This window comes from Brachyhypopomus gauderio, chromosome 1 (assembly GCF_052324685.1).
Source record: "Brachyhypopomus gauderio isolate BG-103 chromosome 1, BGAUD_0.2, whole genome shotgun sequence".
Classification (NCBI taxonomy): Eukaryota; Metazoa; Chordata; class Actinopteri; order Gymnotiformes; family Hypopomidae; genus Brachyhypopomus; species Brachyhypopomus gauderio.
Genome location: NC_135211.1, coordinates 438222 through 466083, shown reverse-complemented (window position 1 = coordinate 466083; position 27862 = coordinate 438222). Strand labels below are relative to the sequence as shown.

Here is a 27862-nt window from a genome sequence, read left to right as displayed (position 1 = left end):
TAACTATATATATGCATGTCCTTCAGTTAACTTCTGTTTACCCTCCACTGTCTGCAGGCCTTGTTACATATATTTTGCAATTAGTAAATCAATATAGGCCTACAATTAAGAGTTAGGAGTTATAGGCTACTGAGTGTTGTCATTACATGAATGCAGATGGGCATTTTTCACAGGTAGTGGGGAACTTCCCGTTTCTTCTTTCACAAATGAATGTGTTAATTTATGTTGCCTAACAAAACCTATACAACAGAAAACATTCAGCTTAACACATAGATTTGCAAACTCTACCTTAATTATTTGTATGTGGGCTAGAGCGACTAGTTTATCATTTGACCAGTCGGCTAAAAATGCTTAGTAGTTTGGTGCTGTATGAGACATTTTACAGCACAAGAAAATTATTTCACGTTGGGCTTAGAGGGCAAACTTGATATGTATGTGACCTGGCTGGTGGGGCACGGGAGAAGAAGTCTATCTGTGACCGTGTGTGCTGTGCTGAAGACGCTTCCTTCCACTCGCTGAACTAAACTGCTGCTGCAGTGCATCTGGTGTTGAAGGAAGAGAGAGGTCGGGTGTGTGCGAGGTGGTGGCGCATTTCAGGGCATTGTTTTTAATCGCTCAGGTTTTCAAAAGATCATTTCAAACCGACCTCAGTAAAATGAAAACCGAAGTTTCAAAAGGGCACTTTCGTTGATAAAGGGCAGAGTTGGTGGTGCTTTAGCACCACCTGATGTCTATGTGTGCACGCCACTGATGCTTTAGATGACAGGGATCTGTCACGTAGGGCAACGCCCCCTCTCGTAGCTGCCACTCTGGGTTCCCTTATGTCCGTGTTCCCTGCCTGTTCATCCCGCCCAGCTCGTTTGTCTTCGTGATTCCTCGTTTGTTACCACGCCCCTGTATTATCGTTCACACCTGTCCCTCGTTTTCTGTCCCATGTTTATAAACCCCTGAGTCTCCCTTGTCCTTTGTCTGGTGTTTTCATATCTTGGATGTTTGACCGTATACCTGGCCGTAGTGTGTTCTTGTTTTGGTATTCTTTGTCTGTTCTTGTGTTCCCCTGTCGTCGTTATGCCCGTGTTCGCGTGTTATTCGGACTGCCCTCCTGTTATTGACCCTGCCTGGCTAAGCGACAACGATTCTGGTATTCCCTTCAATAAATCTCGCTCTTCTCAGCGATTGTGTCCGTCTTCTCGCTCCGGGGAGCGAGCCTCGTTACATAACACCAGACCCATCAAGGACACAGCGAGAGAGCGAGACTCTGGTGAGTTCAAACACTGTGAATGGATGTCGGCTGGTTTAACCGGAACATCAAAAATGACACTGGCATTTGTAAACTTTTTCTTGAAATAGGCTTTGTTGTTTTTAAAATAAATAAATAAATAAGACAGTCTTTCTGTTCAACTCCGCCCACTTACAGGGTTGCCAATTCTCACGCATTGAGCGTGAGACACACGCATTTGACTGTCTTCACACGCCACACTTTCGATATCTCACGCCGAAAAAAAATCTAGTTTATTTACCTCTGATCCATATCTATGATTCAATGAGTTACTAGTTCGATCTGGCGCCAACCACCGGCGATCGATAGATCGTGATATAATACTGAATTTAGTCCATTTTACACCCCGCCCGGTAACAATTTACGTTCGCCGCCACCCCCCGGTTTTTTTCAGGTTTGACGTTGTGTTTTTGAAAGTAGACAGCACTCTGTCGCCAGCACAGAGTGTACAACGCACCTTAATGTTGTCATCCTTAACCGAAATAAAATCAAAATAATGCCTGTATTTCCAGCTGCTAAAGGCGACCCTCTCCTTCCATCTGACTTTGGCGCCGCAGAAATGACATAACCGCGCAAGAAACGTGTAGCCAAAAAATAAGAATGAATAACCTACGTTCCCCCGAAATGCAGAAATAGTAACGCACGATGTTTTAGATAAGTAACTTTAATCTGACTACTAGTTTTTAAATAGTAGTTGCGTTAGACTACTCGTTACTGAAAAAAGTAGTCCGACTACAGTAACGCGTTACTAAGTAACGCGTTACCGGCATCACTGGCCACGATTATGTGGCAGCTGCCACAAGGTGCCATTTCTGGGTGGCACAGTGGTCACTTTCGTGCTGCTTACATGCCACTTACACGCCAAACAGGGATCGCACCCTTACAGGACATTTAGCAGAAAGACGCACCTCCCAATAACCTCTGATATGTTTTGTGATTTGCCAGATGCAGTTCGATTAGCTCTGAGTTTGTTTGCTCATCCTAAGTATCCCGAATGCATTCCCGACCCGAATTTCAACCTGAACCTGAATTTCAACCTGAACCTGAATTTCAACCTGAACCTGAATTTCAACCTGAACCTGAATTTCAACCTGAACCTGAATTTCAACCTGAACCTGAATTTCGACCTGAACCTGAATTTCGACCCGAACCTGAATTTCGACCCGAACCTGAATTTTGACCCGAACCTGAATTTCGACCTGAACCTGAATTGCGACCCAAACCTGAATTTCGACCTGAACCTGAATTTTTCAGTGGCGAGGCCACTGCAATTACGTAATTTTTGCCAATAACTTACGGCGTAAGGCAAAAAACAAAATCACATAATTTATGTCCTAAACCAACACAAAATATTTATTAAATATTTTATATATTAAAACGAACTATAATCATAATAGTTGCAATTCTTTTAAACTTTATTGGCATAATTTCTTTGAGTTGTCTTGTATCCGATAATTTTAATAACAGTAATAAATAAATAAATAATGAATTAATCATGCCTACGCCTGTTTTAAACATATTGTGTCTTAATTGTATTAACAGAATCTTTAGTTTACAGCATTCTCTCAGAATTTAATAGAAATTTTGTTTTTTTTTTATTTCACCATGATTACCTGACTTATTTATTAATTAATTTAAAGATTAATCATTAAATATTCATTTGTTCATTCATTTTGAATATTATAATGTCATGTCCATACTATAAAGTGACTACATTTCAAATTTTATTTGTATTTGTAGTGAAATATAGAAGTTATGGTTATTTATACTGAAGAATCTCTCCACCGATCACAGACTTTTCTTCATTTAGCTTTAATACAGTCGGAGAAAAAAGGCGCAATTAAAATGTCAGCTTTTTTATTTCTAAACCAATTTAACATGGATGGTGTTTGTATTTAAAAGCTCTATCCAGTGTTGTGATTTAATTTGCCATTTTTGGACATTTAATTTTTTGTAACATACCTACTTAAAGCAGGTAAACTTACGGCGATAGTGAATCTGATAAAAACAAGAGAGCTTCATACCTTTTTAAAACTCACCAGGATTCACTAAATTTGACTTGATCTTTAAATAATTTGGAAGAGGACCCCCAGATAACTCCATTATATAAACATTTATGTTCATTTAATGCTCAGGTGTTGCATTTTGACGCTTCATAGATTCTCTCTTCTCTCTTTACACAGGCTGTTTAGATAAATATACTTTATAAATCTGTTTATTGTTTAGAATTAGGCAAAGGAGGCCGTGACCCAACTATACATTTTCAGTAATTGCTGGCATTGTCTTTTGCCAGGAAAAATTTTCAAATTAAAATTTCTTGCTTTAACCCATGATATATCTATAATTATATCATTCTACATCAAAATTAGTGTGTCACATCTAGCCCCGCACCACCTATCAGTCATGTTTATCATGACTTGTTTCATTGTTTTCTTGTTCCATGTGCTTGTGTATTCGTTTCACATGCTCTTTTTGTTATTTCAGTTGTTCCCTCTTGTCTATTTGCAACCACGCCCCTTGTTATAGTTGTCACCTGTTTCTGGATTAGTCCCCTTGTTATCTCGGGTCTTGTCTTCTAGGATGTCCTGACTTGTAATGCATGTTAGCCATTTGTTATTCCCTGAACTACCTGGCTTTTTGACTATGTACGGTGATAATGACTATAAGCTTGGATTTGTGTCTAATAAATCTGGCTCTTAGCGTCCGCCTTCTAATCACTCAACGCTAGTGGTGTTACAATATCTAGTATGTTTAACATGTTTTATTCATAATTGCAAGTACGCTCACAAGGAACATAATATTTTATAATGATATCCAATATCTACACTGTTTTTGATACATCATCTGATACATCATCTGAATTCTGAGGATCTCTGATATCCATCTCTAGACAGACAATCTGCACTATATTATGATAAAATGGATGTGATGCAAGGGTAGGCAGGATGCTGAGATGAGGCATCCCTTGCTCTTTTATTTAGCAAAGAATGCTGTGCACTTGCACCTAGCAATTACATAAACACAGTATGTATACAGAGCAAAACTCAGACATAGGGTAGACTCAACAAAGACGAGTGATGTTCACAACACAGATACACATCATATATCTTCAAATAAACAAGACCAAAGTGCACTGCATGATATTGAGGAGATGAGACACAGGTGAGACGGATATACACACACACACACACACACACATTGAACGAAACATAAAGGATGTACATATGCACATATCTACACATACATGCCCAAGGGAAGAGGCCAGGGGCTGTACTGTGACAGTGGGTATCTATCTCTAGACAAAGACATTCTGCACTACATTATGATAAAATGGGTATTTTATTGATCTTCAGACAACATCATTTGATGTCATTCTTGTACAACTGTCAGGAACGCCATGAGATTACAGTCTCCGTATCCGACTCCATATAGGACTACAAAACCTCCATATCGGACTCCATATCAGTGTGGTCCCTGAAATGATGGACAACAGGATTATTACAAGCAATATTTAAAAAATGATTAACAGAGGAATTATTACAGGCAATATAAAAATGCCTTTTATGGCCAAAGGTATATGGACACCTGGCCAACTGATATGTACTTGCTGGTTGGACATCCCATTGCAAAATCATTCAGTGGTACCTCGAGTTATGAACAGCCCCACTTACGAATTTTTCGAGTTTGGAACATCGGTGCAAACAAAATTTCTGCTCAAGTTGCGAATCTTGCTCAAGTTATGAAACGCTGATTTCTCAGATGCTGCCAGTAGTTCCACAATGACCTCACAGACGTGAATCATGTTCTTCTCAGGTTATACTATATATTCTCGTGCATGAGATTCATGCAAATTTACGTAATTTTGTGTAAAGAAAGTGCAATTGTTTTGTTTACTGTAAAGTGTACAGTAAGTGCTGTATCTATGCTTTGTTCCGTGCCAGTCTGTAGGCTACCTGTACAGTATGTATCCCTTCCTCCCTCCCTCTCTCATCAGCCGTTATCCAGGCTCATCTGCCACCAAGGTAAGATTACACCGTATTTTATACATTTTTCTTACTGTTTTTGTAAATGTTTTTCTTTTATTTATGTTGTGTAATTTGAGGTTTTACGCATTTTCTTAAAAACATTATTTTTTCATAATTTAGGGAATTTTGGGGACTTGTCAGAGCGCTCATGTGTATGTTCCAGTCATATCTTGAAGACCATTCCTATCAGGTAACATGGAGAGGATCTTGCCAGGTACAACTGTATATATATATATATATATATATATATATATTGGTGGTGGGCCGTTATCAGCATTAGATAATTTTATACTCTTATCGGGCGAAATAAAAAATATCGCCGTTAATCTATTCTTAAAGTTGGGTTGGGAACTGGGTCAAAATAGGTAAGCAAACTGATGACATTCACCTTGATAGTTTAGCTCGGCTGTATTCCTAACCAAATTGCACAGTAGGGGGCGAGAACGAGTTTTCAAACCTGTGAATTACCACCCACAACAAATTGCATGTGTGCTTACATGGATGCAGCCACGAAGCCGCCAGGTTTGCTTCATGGAAAATTCATTTTTAAGAAGCTTCCTAATGGAGACATTGACAAGACTAAAGTTGTTTGCAGCTTATACAACGCGGAATTAGTTTATTGTAGGAGTTCTACCAGTCTGAAGTACCATTTAAACGCAAAACACCCGTTTGCTAATGCTGCTGACGCTGGGTCAAGCACTGATGCAGCCCAGGGGAAGAGTCACCGCCGCCGAAAACAGGTTAAATGTACTAAATGTTGGCTTACATTTCAAATCTCATGTTTAGCTGAATAAACATGTTAAAATATGTAGCCCCATCTAAACATGTCTTTGTGTACATTGCTTTATACACAGAGAGACAGCCATGTTGGTACCAAAATGGCCTTCATAATGGCATTCCCCAAAATGCACCCAGAAAGTTGAAAGCATATATTCATGCTGTAGCATTAACATCATCTTTCACTGAAACTAAGGGGGCCCCAACTCTGAAAACAAGCCAAACCAGTATCCCATATTATCCCATCTTTACCAAACATTACATCAGAAAACATGTTTCCTTTACCCTACTCCAGCCAACTTTTGGCACATTGCCATCTTAGGCTTGTGTGCCTGACTATGAACTTTTCATTTCTTGCGATGCTTTTAGATTCAGTCAGCTCCTAAGCTGACAGAAACACCTGAATTCAATCATATTGATGGCCACATACTTTTGACTCAATAGTGCCCTCTAGTGGGCCCATTCTAGCTTTCAGAGTTCATTTAATTGCACAGAATATGCTTAAACATTTCAACAAACCAAATAAAACTTCTTAGAACTAATATCACTACCTGTGTATCAATTTTCAGTTATCTACATGCAACCAGTAATCCCACAGTGAATATGCCATATCTTTCCTCCTTGTTTACACATGCCTTTTACAATGCCTTTAAAATGTTTAGGATGCAAGATTATAGTTATATAGTTATTATATAACTTTAGATTATATCATAGATAACTTCAATGAATACCTGAAAATCCACCAGGCCAAGATGAGATGCATGCAGACGGAACCTGTAACACAGCGCTCAGGGCACAACCTGAGAGGCAGGAGGAGTTAGGCCTGGAGCCAAACCACAGTGCCCAGAACCTCAGAGTGATACAAGACCCGAACCCATGCAGAACATCAGAACACCGGCAGGTAAAATGGCCCCAAGTGAGCAAGGTGAAGGAGTGGCGCCAATTTGACGAAGATGCCAATTCCATCTTTGAAGCTATAGCCAAGGGTGATGCTGATTGACGCCTCCAGTTGATAAATATCATCAGCCTAGCAGCTGAGAGATTTGGACTGGAGGAAAAGAAGGAGGCAAAGAACCTCCCATATATAAAGAACAACAGGGCTAACAAGATCCATCAGCTTAGGCAAGAGTTGAACAGCCTGAGGAGAAGGTTCAAGGAGACAGCAGAGGAGGAAAGAGAACCTTGGGAGAACAAATCGTTGTGCTTAAGATTGGAACTACATAGAGGGGGTTTAATATATAACTCATCTACATTTGTTTCTTACACTTTAGCAGTTGCCATTAGAACCTGTCAGATTCCTGCACCATTCCAGATTATTAAGATGCATGTTAGTACAATTCAACAGTCAACAGAGGGCGCTAACCTTTATCCCACACCCAGTAAGACCACACCAGCCGTCTGGGACTTGTCTTGATGGTTTTCAGATGCTCAGCTGTGGCTCGCAGTGCATTGGAGTTCTGAGGACACTCCAGTAGCCCCTGATCTTCATGATAGAGGCAGTCCACAGCAAACACCTTATTCCTCTGAACACAGTGTCTGCTTTCAGGAGCAGTGAGATTTGGGTCAAACGTGTGGTGGAGGACCACTAGAATCACAGGCCGGGTCTCTGGGTGGAAAAACAAAAACATTATAATATATAAAGAACAAAGTTATATGATCAGATGAGATGGCTACTGAGTTGAGAGAGGATTATAGTTCCTTATTACTGCTGCATATTACCTGGAATCAGGTTCAGAGCAGCTTCAATGTCAGTTCCAGCTCGAGATACAACAGCAACAAAAGCAATAATGACATCACTCCGATCTTCCCTGAAGACCTCTTTTGGTTTAGGACGGATGTTGATACGTTTCATGAAGTCTTGGTTACAGTTCATAATTTTCCCAAAGACATTCATGCGGAATCGAATTGCTTCATACCCTAAAACTGAAACATCGTAGAAAAAGTGTGTTTGTGTGTGCATATCTGCTTTGGGGGAAAAGGGGGATACTGATATTCAGATTCAGAAAACTTTATTCATCCCCGAGGGGCAATTCAGGAGCACGCAGAGCAGCAGTAACATAAGAAATAAATACAACATAGGTAAATATAATATATAATATAGAAAGAATATCTATATATGTGTAAAGTGACAGAGTTTCAAGTATGTACAGGTATAAAGTGACTGAGTGTTCTATGTATTTACAATTTACAGTTTACAGTGAGGTTTACAGTGATATTATAGGTACTGTACATTATCATAATTTTTATCACATGGAGAGCTCACCTCTGTCCAAAACCCTTAACACAAGCCACATGAGAGACTGAATTGCACCCATAGCATCCTGTGGGCAAGAAGGGGGAGAACTAACCTTAATCAGCAGTCATCATGGCAAATTACCTCTGTCTGCTTGTCAGATATGTTTACAAATATACTGATATATGAGAACGTGATGGTCAAGTGTAACATTTGACGCGTTGCAGAGCTCGGAGGTGGACACAAACACTGAGGAGAGCGAGATTTATTAAAGGGAATTTCATATTCAAGGTCGTTAAAGGAGGCATGGGTTATAACGGGTAGCAGTCCGAACGGGATAGATAAACAGGCATGATGAAGACAAAGAGAACAAAACAAGGCAGGGAAACAGAACGGCAGGAACAAACTGAGCAGACCCACCAAACAACAGATTTCAAAAGTCACAAGGGCATGAATGAACACAATACAAAGAGCACAAGGATCACAAACTGATCAATGATCAAACTGAACAGAAGAACAAACCAACCGATACAGACAAGGGGAACACAGGGACTATAAATACACAGAACTAAACTAGACACAGGTGAAGACACTGACGACACGTGCATGGCAGACAGAGGGAAACCATGGAAACAGACAAGCAGGGAACAACAGACACGAGGAGCAGAAACCCGAAGTGACAGCTAGAGAGGGGGGCGTAGCCCTACTTGACATCAAGTCTGTTTTTGCTAAATGCTTAAAGTAACACCGACTCATCAATATGACTGTGAAAGGTCAGTCAAATCGTACCAAATGTAAAAGTCATTGTAGAGTTTGCTAGGGTTGTTGACTTTGCTAGAGCTAGGGTTGTAGGCATCACTAATCTCCATCAATATGAACTGTCCTGTTATGCAGATAGAAATGAAAACCGGCTGAGTGATTCGTGTTTTTGTGTTCTGTAATTGAGATCATTACTCACCATGCGCAACAGCAGGGAGGGGGTGAGAGGCGAGGGATTTTTTTGATGATCGTTATTCTTCATAATGCAATCAAACAAACAGAAATGACAAGCCAGTCAAGACAGCAGAGAAGCTCACAACACAGTGCTGTATAGAAGCGTCTCTGCACAGCATAGGTGAGTCACTGATGCTCTTAAAGGCAGCAGACTCAGGCACAAGGATTGTTGACTCACTCTGTTGAGCTGAATGCACAGTTTTGACAGCTGGTACCTGTGGGTGGTACCTGTGGGTGCTTAATAGGGAAGGATAGGAGATTATCCTTAATAAATTACAGGTGATGGGAATAATCAATAATAAAATGATGATGAAGGAGGGAGTCTGTGTGAGGATGTGTGTGTGTGTGTGTGTGTGTGTGTGTGTGTGTATAACAATTTTAAATATTCATTGGTAAATGAATTACATCCATTAAATCAGAATCAGAATCACCTTTATTGTCATTACAATTAAATTTGATAAATGTGTAAAGTTGCAAGAACAAATAGGCTGTCAGTGTTGTAAATCTGAAATCTTGATGTATAATAGACACTCTTAATATAATAGACTAACATACACTCAGTAATAATCACAGATTGCATGTGTACTACAATAGACACTCAGAGAGTGTATGTGTACTATTATAATAGACAATCTGGAGTAGTCACAGAAAGAGTGTATGTGTACTATAATAGACACTCAGAGAGTGTATGTGTACTATTTTAATAGACAATCTGGTGTAGTCACAGAAAGAGTGTATGTGTACTATAATAGACACTCAGAGAGTGTATGTGTACTATTTTAATAGACAATCTGGAGTAGTCACAGAAAGAGTGTATGTGTACTATAATAGACACTCAGAGAGTGTATGTGTACTATAATAGACACTCAGAGAGTGTATATGTACCATTTTAATAGACAATCTGGAGTAGTCACAGAAAGAGTGTATGTGTACTATAATAGACACTCAGGGAGTGTATGTGTACTATTTTAATAGACAATCTGGAGTAGTCACAGAAAGAGTGTATGTGTACTATAATAGACACTCAGAGAGTGTATATGTACTATTTTAATAGACAATCTGGAGTAGTCACAGAAAGAGTGTATGTGTACTATAATAGACACTCAGAGAGTGTATGTGTACTATAATAGACACTCAGAGAGTGTATATGTACTATTTTAATAGACAATCTGGAGTAGTCACAGAAAGAGTGTATGTGTACTATAATAGACACTCAGAGAGTGTATGTGTACTATAATAGACACTCTGGACTCTGCATACATTTTTGTCAAAAAGAGTTGCTAAGAATGCTGCTGTCCCTCTCCCTTAGCCTATGTCACGTTAACATGTATTAAGACCCAATACAGAATCCTACCATATCTCACCTTATCTCACCATATCTCACCATATCTCACCTTATCTCTACCACATCTCACCACATCTCACCTTATCTCTACCACATCTCACCATATCTCATGTTATCTCACCATATCATATTACAGACCTATACCAGTAGTAAATGTGACCATTCCCAGGCATTTAAGCAGTGCACAGGTTTTTACATTTACTTTCAGTCTCATTTTGAATAACCACTTTGACTTTTGGTAGATTGTTGTTACCTTTTTATATGTTGTATTAGTATTTGTTATATATCTGAATTGTATCTGGATTCTGGATTCACTTTGACCAGATTCAGTTTACACATTTCACTTAGATGTGTCTACAGTGTGAGGTCTGGTCTCATCTTGTCACCTACCATCATTTTGGGCGGGTAGCTCAGTGGTTAAGGTACTTGAGTAGTAAGCTGTAAGATTACTACTCAAGTAAATAAATGGTAAGGTTTATACTTCAAGCCACATCACTACCATGGTGCCCTGGCTGGACCCCAGAGAAATTCCCTTAACACTCAAGCTGTATTAATAACTACGTTTCATTGGATAAATGCTTCAGCTAAATGTAAATGTTTCTGACACCTATTACAAATATAGTTATAAATAGGTTACTACCTGTGTATTATACGGTATGAAATATGGGCAGAAACCACCTACCGCTGGCAACGGACAACTTCGGTAGACTGATCTACTAAACGTATTCGATATAGGCTACGTATTTTAGAACTGAAACTAACACACACTGAAACATGTAGTATAATATACATTTTCTTATATTCACTTATGCCAAGATACTATGCATTTAACCAACCTGGGAAGTTCGAACTCGCCCCTCGGTTAGTGGAACAGATCGTGTTCAGCCGCAGAAATGATCTGTTATCTTTGCACTGATTCGCCCTAAATATCGTCAGTATGAAACCGAAACTTATTCTTAGTGCACGGGCCTATAACGTTCACTAATAATGTGTCTTATTCGCACTTTCCGTTCCACCTTAAAAAAATAATGCTGTAGTTACATTGTGTCACCTGACATGCCAAGTTCACAGGATGATTATAAAAATATTCTACAGTAAAAAATCTTCTTCTTCTGGATTTATACAGTCACTTATGTGGTCAATCAAACCTGCTTGTCAGATTTCTGAGACGATGTAATAATCAGGAAATACAGCCATAGGGACATAATGAAACTACCGCATTATTTTTAAGGTGGAACGGAAAATGCGAATACGAATAAGGAACCAACTTCAGCCTCGTACTAAACATTAATATCTTACTAGAGGGCGCACTTTGATACATAGCTTTATTGTCGTGCAATTTGCTGTTTACTTTATCTGCTAGTGAGGGGAAAATACTGTATTTAGTATATTTATATTGCTTTACAGATTCTGCATTGTTTTCGGATAAAAAACAATAATGTGTACGTAAATTAGAGCTCGTTCGCATTTCTTTCAGACCTCTCATGCAACTACGTTTCAACTTGAAATACTGAGCGGATAGTGTACGGATGATCTACCCCAGAGACGGGCTCCGTCTGCCCTCGCCGCCTACACACAGGTCCTGACGCAACGGCGAGAGGTTAAAGGTCAAGCGTTTGCGCAAGTCATCTCGCGCCGGTTTCCGCTCTCGCCCGTTCCTCCCCACAGAAGGTCCTTCGCTCACTTTCACCATGGCGAACGTTGCTGACACCAAATTATACGACATCCTCGGTGTGTCTCCTTCTGCTTCTGAAAACGAACTCAAAAAGGTAACGAAACTCCCACACCGCCCGGTTAAACCACGAGAACACGGTTATATAAACGTCGACTTCGTATCCTTTTGTATAACCAGGAAGAGTGGTTAGCATTTTGCTAGCTAGCCAGCTAGTTCAGTAGTTCGTGCTAGCTAAACGCCGAGTGTTGGTCTCGCGCTGCCCTCGCGCGCGGTCACGCGGCTGGGATGCGGTTGCTAGCCGGTTTAATATGTAAATATGAGCGCCAGCTCGCGCGTTGCTAGCAACCCGGTCGTCCGTAGTGACTAATCATGTGTTAGCTCGGCAGCTAGCAGCTCGTGTTGGCGGAGATGCGGCAGCGGGCCGGGGTGTCCTCAGCTCTGGGACCGCAGCCTCCGTCTTTAGTGGGGATACAGTCACACCTACGTGTGTGTGTTGATGTCGGGGATGAACATCACCAGCGGGGCCGTATTCCGGGATGTTGAACACACACCGACCGACCGACCGGAGAACGACGTCACGCGCAGCTAGCTAGCGCGGCTAATGTGTTTAATGTTAGCTAGGCTAGCGCGGCTAACGTGTTGTGTTTAATGTTAGCTAGGCTAGCTAGCCACCAAAGTTTGTTGGCCCGCATGAAACTTCGTATAAAGTCAAATCTCTTTACGTTTAGTTTTGCCGCTGCCGAACAGCGTGTGCTCGCGGACTGCTGGCGCGTTGCCACCCGTAACGGTTGTCCTCTATAACGGTAAACTCGGTTTTCTAATTCAGTAAGGGCAGATTAGCATGCTAATGCTAGCATGTGAGGCCGTCCCAACGCGCCGGTAGTGCGTGTTTACCTCCGTGATAAACGTGTAGAGCGGACGAGCGAGCCCAGCGCCGGGGGATCCGTGGTAGTCAGCGAGCTGGGTAACCTGCTCAACCGACTGTCGGCCTTTCTTTCTTGTTAGGTACAGTCTGTCTCTTTTGGTGACTGGATTTCATGGGCCCTGGAGATGTGTAACGTGTAGAACAAGCAACGGTGTTAGGATCACGTATTATGATGATCTTTCTTTTATAGTATTTCCAGTCTTTGACTCTTATAAACGTAATGCGTTTCAGGCCTACCGGAAATTAGCAAAGGAATATCACCCCGACAAGAATCCAAATGCTGGAGACAAGGTGAGCGACACGGATCATTTTGTTTGGGAAACATGCCCTAAAAATGAAGGACATAGTAATGTGTGTGTGAAATGCACTCCAGTGGGAATGTGGAAACAATGAGCTTCAGTCAGAGGGCACTGATGCTCCTTGTGTTTGGAGGTCTAGTAATGGTTTTGTACACTAAACACATTGGACCTTTTTAAATTCTATATATATGGCAATGCATGAAAAAATTGCTATATATATATGGCAATGCATGCACCACCCATTCCAGCGTGTTCATACACTGAATGAAATTCTGAAAAGATGTGTTAAGAGGCTAAAACCTGCTCAACACTGATCTCCTTCTCTTTTCCCACTGTGTTTTCACATTTGTCTGTATTTTATTCAGACCATTTAATGAAATTTCACAAGGAAAGCCATATTGCCAAAATAACTGACAGTATTTCAACTGTAACTCTCATTCATAGAAAACTGTTTTCTGGGAAGTTGGTGGAAAACTTTGAGTTCAGCAGAACTAGTGAAAGTTTTAGATTTTAGTGAAGAAGTTTTAGTTCCATTTACATGAGATTGTATCAATGTGATATCATTCTAAAGTGTAACGAAAAAACCCAGACTGTTAAAATGTACCATATGCTATTAGTTCAAAGAAATCAGCTTTGCATACGAAGTGCTAACCAACCCAGAGAAGAAGGAGCTGTACGACCGCTATGGAGAGCAGGGCCTGCGAGAAGGGGGCGGAGGGGGCCCGGGGATGGATGACATCTTCTCCCATATCTTCGGTGGGGGCCTGTTTGGCTTCATGGGAGGACAAGGGCGCAGCCGCAACGGAGGGCGGCGGAGAGGAGAGGACATGGTCCACCCGCTCAAGTGAGTAACCCAGCAACCGAGGGTGGAGGAGTAGGGTGGTCCACCCGCTCAAGTGAGTAACCCAGCAACCGAGGGTGGAGGAGTAGGGTGGTCCACCCGCTCAAGTGAGTAACCCAGCAACCGAGGGTGGAGGAGTAGGGTGGTCCACCCGCTCAAGTGAGTAACCCAGCAACCGAGGGTGGAGGAGTAGGGTGGTCCACCCGCTCAAGTGAGTAACCCAGCAACCAAGGGTGGAGGAGTAGGGTGAAGGTGGCCTTGAATGTGTATAAATGATACGGGGCCTTGAAGATATAGAAATAGGGTGGATGTTTATTTGATGTATGATTCTTTGTTCTTTTTTGTAGAGTATCTCTTGAAGACCTGTATAATGGGAAAACAACTAAATTACAACTGAGCAAGAATGTTCTGTGTAGCACTTGTAATGGGTAAGTCGGCTCAGATGTGCAGCACCTGCTGGGCGTTTTGGTACTGATCTGTTGTGATATACAGTGTGGCATTACTGTCTCTCTTGTGGAGTTGAGGTTGATGCACTGTGCTCCATGTGTACAGCCAGGGTGGGAAGACGGGCGCGGTACAGAAGTGTTCCACCTGCAGGGGGCGTGGTATGCGCATCATGATCCGACAGCTGGGCCCTGGCATGGTCCAGCAGATGCAGTCTGTCTGCACCGATTGCAATGGTGAAGGTAAGGCGTGTAACGTATGCTAGGTGACGAGTTTTTAGATTCCAGGGTGTAGGCCCTCCTGTACTGCATGGTTTCCTGTGCTATAGACCTGTTATATATGAAGGCCTTTTGTGTCAAACGTGTTCACATGCTTTCAGGTGAGGTGATAAGCGAGAAAGATCGCTGTAAAAAGTGTGAAGGGAAGAAAGTGGTGAAGGAGGTGAAGATTCTGGAGGTGCATGTGGACAAGGGCATGAGGCACGGACAGAAGATCACATTTGGCGGGGAGGCGGACCAGGCCCCTGGGATGGAGCCTGGAGATATCGTCCTCGTCCTTCAAGAGAAGGAGCACGAGGTGATCAGGCCTTCCATTTGTCTTATTTCATGTCAATTGTGAGTTAAAATGCCTTTTATCTAACACTGGATTATTTGTTCTAGATCGCCAGTGGCCACTCCAAAAACATCTAAAATATCAGTTTTCCTAAGTTTAAGATTCAGAACTTTCAGAATTACACCTGTAAAGTAACACGGACTGTTTTGCTTCCAAGCAGGCCTTTTTCCTTACACTTTTTTAGTTCACTTTTTGCTCAGAGTTTGTTGTCATGGTTTCTGTGCATAGCTCAGTTTCTTCCCAGTTATGCTCCTTTAGCTGGAAGTGCAATGCTTGGCAGATCAAGCAGATGTTTTGTGAACGTCTCCCCAATCTGCATGCAAATGTGCTTTGGAAGATTGGCATTGGAAATGTACAGAATTTTTTTGGTTTATTACCAGTAGGTGCCATTGGTGTATAGCACAGCAACTACGGCAACAACTAAAATTGAAGTGCAGTAGAGCAGTGTCCACATTTCCTACCTGCCCTACCGCCTGTGTGTAGAATCTACAAGACTGCTAAAAACTGAGGCAGTTGGTAAAATATAAATTTTATATATAATATAAAACATGAACTTTGCAATTGAGCTGCCAATCATGATCAATGTATTGTGTACCTCTCTTCCAACAAGAATTGGAGAGAGATTAATTTGTTAATTGTTTTATCAAATTGTTCCTTTAGCAATGATCTCATTAACTGAGCTTGCAGAATTACTTAGTGTTTGAAAGGTTCCTTTTTGTAGAGTATCTCTTGAAGATATAGAGATATATATATATTTATTATAAGGGAAATGGTATAATGGGAAAACAACTAAATTACGTCATTTACATTCCTAGGCAATTCCTAGTCTCCAATGACTGGTGGCTGCTGGACTTCAGTAATGTTCTGACGGAGGCCAGCTGGTACAGAGGCATGATGGGGATTTGAGTTACATTGAAATGGTGTGGATTTGAGTGCTGAGACAAGCAGAAGGCTCTAGTGGAAATGGATTCTGTAGGGCATATTCTGCTGAAACAGAGGCAGCCACTGTTCATATAGTCTGGATTAGTTGCATTTAAATGGCGTCTGTTGCGTCTTAATGGTGCGTGTTAAGCACCTCATGCAGCTTATTAGCTGATGAGCTTTGAGGAGCTGTCATAACTGGGTCTGGGTTCCTGTGTACTAGATGACGAGACCCACCACAGCCAGTTGTGTCATGGAAGGTTGTCCATTTTGCTAATCCACTTTTCCTGATGCCACTGTTTCACTGTCGCTTCTAGACCGACAGGTTTTTGAGGCCCTCTTCAAAATGGCTTGTTGGACCATTAATCTGCTGACAGGCTTGAGGTGGTTGTCAAGAGGCTTAACTGTTACCAAGGCAACATGCATTTAATTAGTAGGAGAAACATTTGCATCAAAAAGACAAGAAAAAGCTCTATGCTATCTCATCCTGGAGATTTTGTTGTTAAATCACCAATTTAAATGTAAATGGAGAAGTATGTATTCAATTATGGATTTCAGAAAAAATGTTTATCCTCCTCCTATGAGCTGCAGATATTGTAATTGCAGGGATTTCATAGATCTGAGTTTTGGAGTTCCAGAACACCGTGGTGCATGTTCTGTAGGAAAACTAAAACCACCCCTCACTTGTGATGTGTCTAGACATTCAAAAGAGACAGCCACGATTTGCACATGACCCATAAGATTGGCCTGGTGGAAGCACTTTGTGGATTCCAGTTCACCTTGAAACACTTGGATGGCAGACAGATGGTGGTGAAGTATCCTGCTGGCAAAGTCATCGAGCCAGGTGAGTGAGAACTCCCTCTCTGTCTCTCTATGCAAAACATCTTTTACTTACCTTTGAGACACCCTGAAATGGGTGGACCCAGGGCAGGGTGTCGCAGAAGTAAATGAACTCAAAACAGTTTGGCTGGGGGTCATACTATTCAAGCTATGGTGGAAGGGGAAACCTCCATCTTGGATTATCTAGATTCACCTTCAGGTTTTCAATGGCAAGTATGTATGTGTGTGCTGTTTTAAAACTGTTGGAGAATTTCATCAGGAAAACCAATTCTGTCGGATAAAATTTGCAGAATGGGTGACTTCAGATAAACCTGTTCTGTAAGATTGATGAATGAAGACATGTTTCACTTTCTCAGAGGATGGGACATTTGTTGAGTTGTCCCAACACAGTGGTGCCCCACCTCATTATGGACGTGTCTGACTGTCTGGATGTACAGTTTCTTTAACAGTGGGTCACAGGTACCCCATGTTCCAGATTGAACCCATTTGGACTTCTATCTGGGGTTGTCAAGGCACTTGTTTTCTCTGAGGAGATTGTGGCGTTCACGTTAGACAGAAAGGTTGTTATTTCCGGTAGCATTCAGCCAGATGTTTTGGTGAAGGTTCATCAGGAGTTGGGGGGGGGGGGGGGGATAACCCTCAACACTCACAGTGGACAGCTCTACCAGTTTGATGCCACACACTTACCTTTAAATATATAAATAACAAAATTAATATTTTCTTGTGGGGGTTGGGTGAGTGGATGAGTATAGTGTGTGTGTGTGTGTGTGGGTAAATATGCGTGTAGGTACTGAAAATGTGTCTGCCATCTAGGTTCAGTCAGGGTTGTGAGAGGTGAGGGTATGCCCCAATACCGTAACCCTTTTGAGAAGGGCGACCTGTTCGTCAAATTTGAGGTGCAGTTCCCCGACAACAACTGGATCAGCCCAGAGAAATTAAAGGTAAGGCAACAGGAACTGTTTTTAAAGGTATGTTTGTAGCAGAGGGCAGGGTCATGTCTCTAATCCTAGTATGGTCATCTGTCCTCTGGCACAGGAGTTGGAGGACCTGCTGCCTGTACGCTCTGACCCTCCTGTCATATCTGGCGACACGGAGGAGGTCGACCTGCAGGACTTTGACAACAGCCAGAGCTCTTCAGGTGGCCAACGGCGTGAAGCCTATAACGACAGCTCTGATGAGGAGGGAGGCCATCATGGCCCCGGGGTCCAGTGTGCCCACCAGTAGAGCCCACCATCCCACGTCCCTCGAAGGGGGGAATCTTCCACTGGCACAACATCAGAGACACACAGGTGTTTTTTGTTTTTTTTTTTTGTCTTCCTGTCTGACTCGGGGTCTGTCTAAAATGGAGGGAGACCATGTGATCCGCAGCCCATAGTGAACACACACAAGCCCTTTCCACATATTCTCATAACATCCCCTACATGAGCAGCCTCACATCAGACGCAGGAGTAAAAGGTTATTTCTTATACTTTAAGTGCAACTTGCTTTTTTATTATCACGGTAATTTAAAAAACTAAATGCAACATAGTTTTGGTGTTGAAACCAAGCCTGTTTTTAAAAGGGCAAGTTGGGGAAAGTAAGAGATCCTTTTGAATAAACACACACTTTTGGGACACCATCACATTTTTGTTTGTTTGTATCTGCTTGATTTTTACCACTTTGTAGATTTTTTTTTTTTGTCTTTCCTTTCTATTTTAAGAATTGGTTGAGAACTAAGCATTGTGTATAAGTGACTGTCATTTAAGCTTCATCAGCTTCTGTCGCCCATGTGTGGTTTATTATAAACTATATTAAATAAAAAGCCTTCAGTTGCCTGTATGTCTTCAGCCCAGGTGCATGCTGGGAAAAGCTTTGGTCCAAACACCCAAGTTCAAAGTGATGCAACCTAATGAGCTGGGGAGGGGGAGCATCACTTTTGTGAATTTTTGAAGTTGTTAAATAAAACCTTGTTAAATAAAACCCTGCATCTCAAACACTTCAGCCTTCACTTCTTTACAAGTTTTGCCATTTAGTCCCCTCTCTTCCGATGTATACATTCCCTTGCGTTGTGTTATGAAGCCCCACTGTTAAAACAAGTCCACACAACAGGTTCTTTACCATCTGCATTCTGGTGTGTTTGAGGGACAGTATGTGAATCCCCATCTGAATAACAGATGAGACATGAGTTGCGTCCGAAATTGCGTACTTAAGCAGTACGTACTAGATTTCGGTGCAGTACGTTCTTCCCAACCGTCAAAGCAGTACGTTATTCAAGTACGCGATTGGTCAGTATGCATCCAACCATGGTCTTCACAGCCCCTCTGCTGTGTTGTACTTCATTACTTCAACTATGTTTCTACAGAAATACAAAAGTCCAGCAAATGTGATCAAATAAGGGACATTAAATCTTTATTATTAAAATCACTACATGAGCTTCATCACTGGGTGTTGTTCAGCCTCACTTTGTTACACAGGTACTCCATCAGCTCCTGAAACCCAAAGGTCAGAGGTCATCTTTGGCACAAACATTTACATGTACATCACCCATTATACCAACCTTGATCTTCTGCATCTGGCACAGTGCCATGTCATCCAGAAGTTCAAGTCTGACATCATCTTTGGTTTCCTCTGAAAGCAGCAGCGTCTGCCAGAGGAACAGAGTCACGCTGGACCAGACACTCCAGAGAACCTCAGAGCTTTTCTTACCTCTCCATGGGATGTTGTAATCGTAGCAATCGCAGTCCCGGAAAGGTCGTCACTAAGAGAGCGATTTGTTTCTCTGCAACAAATCGTACAAGAAACCTGAAATATCGACTTCCTTACACCGGAACGTGTGGCCGAGAATATGTACCTCATCTTCACACCGACCAGATGCCCTTGATCACTAAGCTTCGCAATGCGACTACGGCCTCTTTTTGCCCCAATACTTGAAGCACATCTGTCAAGAAAAACATACTAAAAGGTCTTAAAGGTGTAAGCACCAACCCTGACGGGCCAGTTTCTTACCAGCCCATTCCAAGTAAACAGGACAGTCTGCAGTTGTCTTAGGCCTACCTCAGGTTTCCTGTGCTGTTACTAACGTGCATTTTCGTCTTGGTTTGTCTCTGTAAACAAGACTGAGCATTTAAGTCATACCATAGGTAGGATGGAACACACGTATACGTACATACATACGTGCACGCACACACTACCTTGGAGGGCTCATCCGTCTTGATCAGACCGATTAAGGGCTCTTGAGCTGCGGTGTTACTCGCCTTACCTGAGTGAGCAGGTACAATGAAACTTCAGCTACTCTTCTGACCATGGTAGTTGAAAGCTCACGGCGTTTACCTTTTTTAGTCGGCTTCCGGCTCAGAGGCTTGCTGATCTCCGGAGACGCAGACTGCAACAATAGCCATTTCGGTAAAACATATGCAAGTCCTTAAATTAAACGCGGGGTGGCAGCAACTTCACCAAACTTACCGCGATTGCCATCGTGACTTCGCCGACAGAGGTTTCATGGGCTGAAAACCAGGCCGAGATCACTCAACAGGGAGAAAGGAGAAACAAACAAAAAACAACGACCACCCACTAGAATCTATGGGGGACCTACCGATCATTAGGTCTTTAATCAGCGTAGTATGGAGTGACTGAGGTAGTTTCATCATCTCTATTTTGAACGCCCTGTCAAGTGTCGCAAGCAGCTTATCCAATTTGGCCTCCATTTCATTCATCCGCTCCTGGGCTGCTCAAGATAAGGCAGACATTTTTTTTACCAAATCCATCACGCAAGAAGAAAAGTCTATTAAAACGAGACACTGGAAGTCTAACCTTCTTTCTCAAACTGCTGTATGAACAGCTCTTTTCTTTTCTTAAGCTTCTCTCCTTGGTGGGGGTCCGGGTTACCGTTAGAATTTCGACTCGCTTTCCACGTTTTGCGTTCAGCCATCGTGCACACGCCGCCGCACTCACACGCCATTTGTAGAGCTGATCCGCGTAATCGGCCACAGGTGCGACGCCATCTCACCTGAGATCATGTGAGATAGCGCCAGACCGAGAAACACACAACAGGCATGATAATCTGTCACCTTTCGGCGAAATTCGCCGTTTTGAAGTTGAAAATGGTGACCTGCGTGAAGCGTGTAGATCCGACGAGGTGGGGGGGGGGGGGGTCGGGAGATTATATGTATATATTTTAATTATCATATTGACTTAATAAGCAAACAGAGCACTTCCGAAATCGGCAATTTCAATGGCACAGTTGGCCACCCAAAAATTAAACCACAGAAAAAGCGGAAACTATTTAAAAACTTTTTTTTCTAAAAGTGCGTTTTGGCAGCGTTCACAATTCACGCGCTGTGTTTGTAGTTAGCAACTTGTCAGGCGCTCTCTGGGTCTTTCGCTTTCTTAAGGCTTGTGTTGAGATGTTCAGAAATATCCCGCACTCATAGCGTCACTGACCCGAGCTCTCGCCTCGCTGCAGCGGCGGGTAGTTTGCGCCCGCGAGGTCTGTGATGAGAGCAATGAATATCCAACCATATGACCATATATATGACAATAAAATAGCTTTATTGTAATGGGCTGTTATGGTAACAGACTAGGAGGGTTTGGGTTAGCTAACGTTTATATTAACGCTTGTCAGCAAGCTCTCTGAAACGTAAAGTTACATTACTCTCTGGCCACGTTCCAAACTGCAGACTGCTACTACACTTAATGTGTAAAAAATAAAATATAATAAATAAAACAAATAAACAAACGAATAAATAAAAGGACACCATGGTTTGAAGTGCTTTCAGTAGTGCAGTATGTAATGTTCCAGAGTGTGCTTGTCATGACATGGAAATGTTTGGGGTTCTGACGCCACCCTGGTGTCTTCTAGTAAAAAATCCATTATTAAGCCTACCTTCAACTGATGGAACTTTCTGTGATGTCATTTCTAGCTCGAGAAGAAGTTCGTTTTTTTTCAGTTAATTTAAACCATCACAAAGTGAAGAGGTGCTCATCCTTATAAGCCGTTCTTGCCCTTGAGAAGGCTTTGCTTGTAAGTGGATATTGTTTATAGTTTTATGTAAAATGACCAATTCATGCCTTTATGAGTCTATATTGTTTGTGTATAGATAGAATGCCTGACGATTTTCGGCAAGTCATGTAGAGCTAACTAGTATGTTCGTTTCTGTATGTAATTCGTATGCTACTGAAAATGTATGTAAGAAGATGCAGCGAACACACTTCTATGTACATTTCTGTTTGTTTGTTTAGTTTTACGAGAGTGAAGGAAGAATTCTATGTATCTGAAGATTGAAGTAAACGTTCAAAACTCGCTTCTGCCTCAAAAATTCTTTCCATCGTTAGCTGTCTGTCTAGTCAAGTGAATGGGCGCCTGACGAGGACAGAACAGTAAAAAAGCATCCAGCGCGGCGGGCGGAACTATTCAAGGAAAGTAATCTTCAATTGTTATCCTACTTCTCATCATCATTACCACTACTCACACCTGGTTTGCAGCTTATCTGAATGATGGATGGAAAAACAACACATTCCTCTACCGTGGAAACCAGGTCAGTTGCTCGTGCGTCTTCCAGTAAATCTTTGTCCGGCAAATCGTCAGCCAGCAGAGCCGTAGCTGCAGCTTATGCTAGAGTAGAGACAGCCCGCGCAGAAGCCGAATTCGCTAAGAAGGAGTCAGACATTCTGATTGAGAAAGCACAAATTGAAGCTAGATTAAACGCACTCAGACATGAAAGGGAGGTGGCGGCTGCCTTAGCTGAAGTTAGTGCGCTTGAAGCGGCAGAGGAGTCTGAAGTGGTTGCAGATAAATCGCTCCAGCAAGAAGCGGAAGAGAGAACACGTCAGTATGTCCAGTTACAATTAACAGAGGATGTTAAGCCACATGCACAACCCACATCACCAATAATTCACGTGCTGAAATCTGAGTCTCCTCTTAGACAGCGCCTTACTGAGTTCACAGTTGAAGCCAATTTTTCTAAAATGCCCAAACTTTATAGACCAACACCGCAACCCACCAAGCCTATGCCTCATCACACATCTCCATGGCAACCTACAGCTGGTGCAGCACAGTTCTCACCTCTCTGTGGCGTTTCACAACAGCCAGTAGATGGCAGTTCAGGTGTTAGTGATGTAGCTAGATACTTGGCACGCAGAGATCTGATTACCTCAGGCCTCTCACGGTTTGATGATTCTCCTGAGAACTATTGGGCATGGAGATCATCATTCACCAACGCTATCGCTGGACTACACCTCAGTGCCAGTGAAGAACTGGACCTCCTAATTAAGTGGTTAGGACAAGAGTCAGCACAGCATGTCAGAAGAATGAGAGCCGTGCATGTAGGTAACCCTTCTGCTGGATTAATCAAGGCTTGGGAACGCCTGGAACAATGTTTCGGTTCTCCGGAGATTATAGAGAAGTCACTCTTTGACAGGCTCACAAACTTCCCAAGGGTCACTAACAAGGATCCAGTGAAGCTGAGAGAACTCAGTGATCTCCTTCATGAGTGTGACGGTCGTGGATGGACCGCACATTTCCTCCATCTTTTTCCTTTTATTTCACACACACACACACACACACACACACACGTATACGCACATGCTCATACGTTTGCTCACATGCTGACGTTGGCGTTCAGTTCCCCAAAGGCGCTGGATGAAAGTGCTGCCCAGAAACGCTATGAGCTAATCGGCAACCGAGAGACTTTTGTCCCGCTATGGACTGCGGCAGAACGAACGAAATATTTAAAATGAAAAGAGGACGCTAGACAAATTGTTTCCAATGCTTGTCTTTTATTGTGCTTACAAAGTTATTGGTGTTTCTTTTAAGTACAAAAAGAGAAAATAACGAGAGTTCATACCACTGATTGTTCTTCAGGGGCGACGGACTTGCGGGCGGCAAAAAGGGGTCGGCGAGGAACAAAGGCCTGTTTATTTGTTCCGGCCGGAAACGGTCCAGTTCAGCTTGCCGAAATGTCAGGGGGTTGATGGAGATGGGTTGTGGTTGAATGGTCGTTTCTTAAATGTTGGCTGCAATGTTAGATTTGGATTTTCATTCATGTAAATTGTGTTGTAAATTGTGTGTAATGTTTTACTGATGTATCAGAGTATGTCTAATGTATGTTTGGTCAGGTGAATGTTAAGTGTTCCCCTATTGTGTAGGAATGGTGCTGGCCACCTTCTTTATATGTGTAGTCTGAGTCCTATGTAGGGGGAAAGCATTTGATCTTGTATAGGGAGCGCCCCTCTTTTTGAATTCTGCTGCCATAGTGGTTTCTGACTCTTGGAGAGAGACTCAGCAAGTTGAGATTTTTGAATAGTGTGTTTCTTTTGAGATGTTGATGCTTGATTATTGTTATTATTATTTTTGAGTAATTATTTGCACAAATATTCACTTTCTAAAGAAAAATAATAAAAAGAAGAGAAAAAGAGAATTTTTGCTTGGGCTTTGTGCTCCCTCTGCTATCTTGGCCTGATCCACTTTGCATTTTTTGCAAGTGCTCGTCCAATCCTTCACAGCTGGTGTCAGAAGTGGGATCAAGGCTATAGAGGGTAGCAGTTTTTTTTTGTTAGTTCATTTTGTCTTTTTCACTACCCTGGATTGCTGTGGCTTCTCAAAGTGCATGAGATGGGTCCCAAGAAATGCAGCGCTAATCAATCTAGCCGAGCCAACCAATTAGAAGGCGCCACCGGTGGGGAGGATGATAGTGGTGCTGACCCGGAATTAGCTGAGGTGGCTGAAGACTTGTCAATGCAGGAGCTTCGTGATATGTTTCGTGCACTGATGGCAAGGCAGGAGGCACGTGAGGACCAGCTTGAGCAAGAAGCGGTACGACAGGAGGGTCGATGGAAGTCCATACAACACCAGTTCAATATGCTGCAAAGAGAGGTCCATACCCGAACAACTCCTGAACCAGACCCTGTCATCACTATACCCATAAGTGGCGCTAGTGCCGATCCGGCGGCTCCCTCGCTGTCTGCGGTGCCATCTCGTCCAGCTTCAGTTGCGCCACCCCGTCCGAACAACCAGGGGCGGACAGTTTTAGAGAGAGAACCTAAGTTGCAGTGCTTAGGTGAGCATGATGACATCGAACATTTTTTAGTTATCTTTGAAAGAGTAGCGGTAGCGTGTCAGTGGCCGACCGTGGACTGGGCAGTCAGGTTAGCGCCCCTCCTGACGGGCAAAGCTAGGGCAGCGTATGTTGCCATGGACAGCGCTGAAGCCCTGGATTATGAGAAAATGAAGGACGCCATAATGGCCAAGTTCAACATTAATAGGGAGACTTATCGGCTTAGCTTCAGGAACACCGAGGTAAAAGGAGAAGAATCACCTAGGGAGTTGTATGTCCGCCTGCGGGACCTTTATCAGAGGTGGGTCCAGCCGCAGAAGAGAACCAAGGAGGAGATCGGGGAAATGATCGTCATGGAACAGTTCTTTCGCTTGCTGTCACCAGACCTCCAGGTGTGGATTAAGGAACGCGACCCCAAGTCAGCGTTAGAGGCTGCGTCCTTGGCAGATGTCTTTGTAGCAGCCCGACGAAAGAATGAGCCATGGACCTATGCCCAATGGAGAGTAAGCAAAGACCCTGGCAGACCCCGCCATCAGTTCCCGCCACCAAAGAACAGCACGCTGCTAAAAGCCGGCATTAGCAACAGCACGTCTGTAGGTGGTAAGAATGGCCCCCCTAAGTTTACCTCTGCTTTTAGGGCTAGCCCTACACCTAGACCTAGTAGCCCTAGAGTACCAGTGTGCTTTCATTGTGGGGAGGAAGGGCATATTAAACCTAAATGTCCCAATAATCCTGCCAACCAGTCCAATATATGTACAGTATCAAGGGATAGCGCTCCTTTAAAATCAGAAGCTCTTAGTTTGCGTACTGTAATATTAAATGGGCGGGAGGTTGAGGCATTGGCAGACACGGGCAGTATGCAGTCTTTAGTCAGGGCAGATGTTGTTCCGGTACATCTCTATGATTATTCGGTAATGACAAATCTTAAGTGTGTGCATGGAGATGAGAAGGCGTACCCCACTGCCAGCGTGCATGTGAAGGTGTCAGGTCAGGTTTTTTCGCTGGAGGTTGGGATAGTGGATAACTTACCATACCCCATGATTTTGGGTCAAGATTTTCCGCTTTTGTGCCAGCTTGTTGCTGGTGTTAACGAGTGTAACGTGGCTGTCACTCGAGCTATGGCTAAGAGTAGAGAGGAAGAAGCTCCACTTTCGGCCTTGCCGTTTTTCAATGCAGACATTGAGGCTCGGCCGGGTAAGTCCAGAAAGTCAAAGAAACAGAGGAGGCGAGAGAAGTTGCAATTTGGAGGTGTTGGGGAGCAGGAGGATTCTTGTCTTGCTTTGGAAGGTGTACCGGTAGAGATTCCCCAAGGTATGGCGTTAATGCAGCAGCAAGACCTTGATATCGGCCTTTTGTATCGGCAGGCCCAGGGCAACGTTGATGCGGGTGAGGTGTCAGGGCAGGATTTTGTTATTAAGGATGGAGTATTGTACAAAAGTGAAGGGGCTAGTTCTAGGATGGTGGTCCCCTTGGAGGCTCGAAAGATAGTTCTTGAGTTGGGCCATTCCATACCTTGGGCAGGCCATTTGGGCAAACATAAGACTGTGGGCAGGATCATACGGTACTTTTACTGGCCGAACATGGCAAAAGACATCGCTGAGTTTTGTAAGACGTGCCCAGAATGTCAGAAGACTGCTAATAGGTCTCCTCCTAAGGTCCCCTTAGAACCGCTTCCGGTTGTGGGTACTCCCTTTGAGCAGTTGGGTATGGATGTTGTAGGCCCCCTTGAGCGTAGCAAGTCTGGAAATAGGTTTATGCTTGTGATTACGGATTATGCTACAAGATATCCTGAGGTGTTTGCTCTTAAAGCCGTCAAGGCTAGGACTGTTGCCATGTGTTTGATCCAGTTGTTCTCGCGCGTCGGGTTCCCCAAAGCTATAATAACGGATCAGGGGTCAAATTTTATGTCAAAACTCCTCAAGCAGGTGTATGGGTTGTTAGGTATTAAGAGGTTACGCACCACGCCTTATCATCCGCAGACGGATGGCCTGACTGAACGTTTCAATCAAACTCTCAAGCAGATGCTGCGCAAGTTTGTGGATGAGTCAGGCGCGGATTGGGACAGTTGGCTTCCTTACCTCCTCTTTGCCTATCGCGAGGTGCCACAGGCCTCAACGGGATTTTCACCGTTCGAGCTGCTTTATGGACGTGAGGTGCGGGGCCCTCTGGCACTGTTGAAGGAGACTTGGATGAGGGAGGAGGACCCACCAGTGCAGAACACCCTCACGTATGTGTTACAGATGCGCGAGCGGCTGAAGAACATGGCCGAATTGGCGCGGCAGAATCTGGAGCAAGCCCAGCAGCGACAGAAGTTCTACTACGACCACAAGGCTCATGCTCGCAGTTTCAAGGTCGGGGACAAAGTGCTGGTGATGTTGCCAAGCGACACCAGTAAGCTGTTAGCCAAATGGCAAGGCCCTTTTGAGGTGACCCGGAAACTGGGGTCGACTACTTATGAAGTCAGTGGGCCGGGTTCGAAGCGTTCCAGACGAGTGCTGCACATCAACCATCTGAAGGAGTGGAGGGAACGGCCAGGTATGAGTGTGGAGGCGCTGCTGATCCGGCGGGTGCAGGAAGAGGATGAGGTTGAGGAGCAGTACCTACCTTCACCAACAGAGGGCAC

The 27862-nt window shown here is 43.2% G+C and overlaps 3 protein-coding genes and 1 long non-coding RNA gene across 4 annotated transcripts; 2 read left to right on the top strand and 2 right to left on the bottom strand.

Moving 5' to 3' along the window:
- The first annotated feature begins 776 nt into the window (after positions 1 to 776).
- LOC143511929 (uncharacterized) lies at positions 777 to 5514 on the top strand. Its single transcript, XR_013130305.1, has 3 exons — positions 777 to 1261; positions 5221 to 5301; positions 5425 to 5514. It is a non-coding gene; the product is annotated as an uncharacterized LOC143511929 (long non-coding RNA).
- Positions 4204 to 12378, bottom strand: LOC143511788 (uncharacterized). Its single transcript, XM_077001456.1, has 8 exons — positions 12191 to 12378; positions 11489 to 11574; positions 9486 to 9544; positions 9273 to 9329; positions 8345 to 8402; positions 7801 to 8004; positions 7445 to 7687; positions 4204 to 4753 (listed from the first exon to the last, which is right to left on the bottom strand). Exons 1-8 carry the CDS (start codon positions 12376 to 12378, stop codon positions 4683 to 4685), a joined length of 966 nt encoding a protein of 321 aa, XP_076857571.1. The 3' UTR covers positions 4204 to 4682.
- dnaja2a (DnaJ heat shock protein family (Hsp40) member A2a) lies at positions 12287 to 19182 on the top strand. The gene is made up of 9 exons (XM_077001348.1): positions 12287 to 12421; positions 13484 to 13543; positions 14169 to 14395; positions 14740 to 14820; positions 14945 to 15078; positions 15216 to 15412; positions 17069 to 17213; positions 18023 to 18150; positions 18245 to 19182. Exons 1-9 carry the CDS (start codon positions 12344 to 12346, stop codon positions 18431 to 18433), a joined length of 1239 nt encoding a protein of 412 aa, XP_076857463.1. The 5' UTR covers positions 12287 to 12343; the 3' UTR covers positions 18434 to 19182.
- A 398-nt stretch (positions 19183 to 19580) lies between these two features.
- On the bottom strand, positions 19581 to 21222 carry cdca9 (cell division cycle associated 9). The gene is made up of 10 exons (XM_077001584.1): positions 20999 to 21222; positions 20781 to 20912; positions 20651 to 20691; positions 20519 to 20570; positions 20380 to 20447; positions 20243 to 20292; positions 20040 to 20126; positions 19895 to 19967; positions 19746 to 19832; positions 19581 to 19677 (listed from the first exon to the last, which is right to left on the bottom strand). The coding sequence occupies exons 1-10, from the start codon at positions 21144 to 21146 to the stop codon at positions 19627 to 19629; spliced, it is 789 nt and encodes a 262-aa protein (XP_076857699.1). The 5' UTR covers positions 21147 to 21222; the 3' UTR covers positions 19581 to 19626.
- Between the last annotated feature and the right edge of the window lie 6640 nt (positions 21223 to 27862).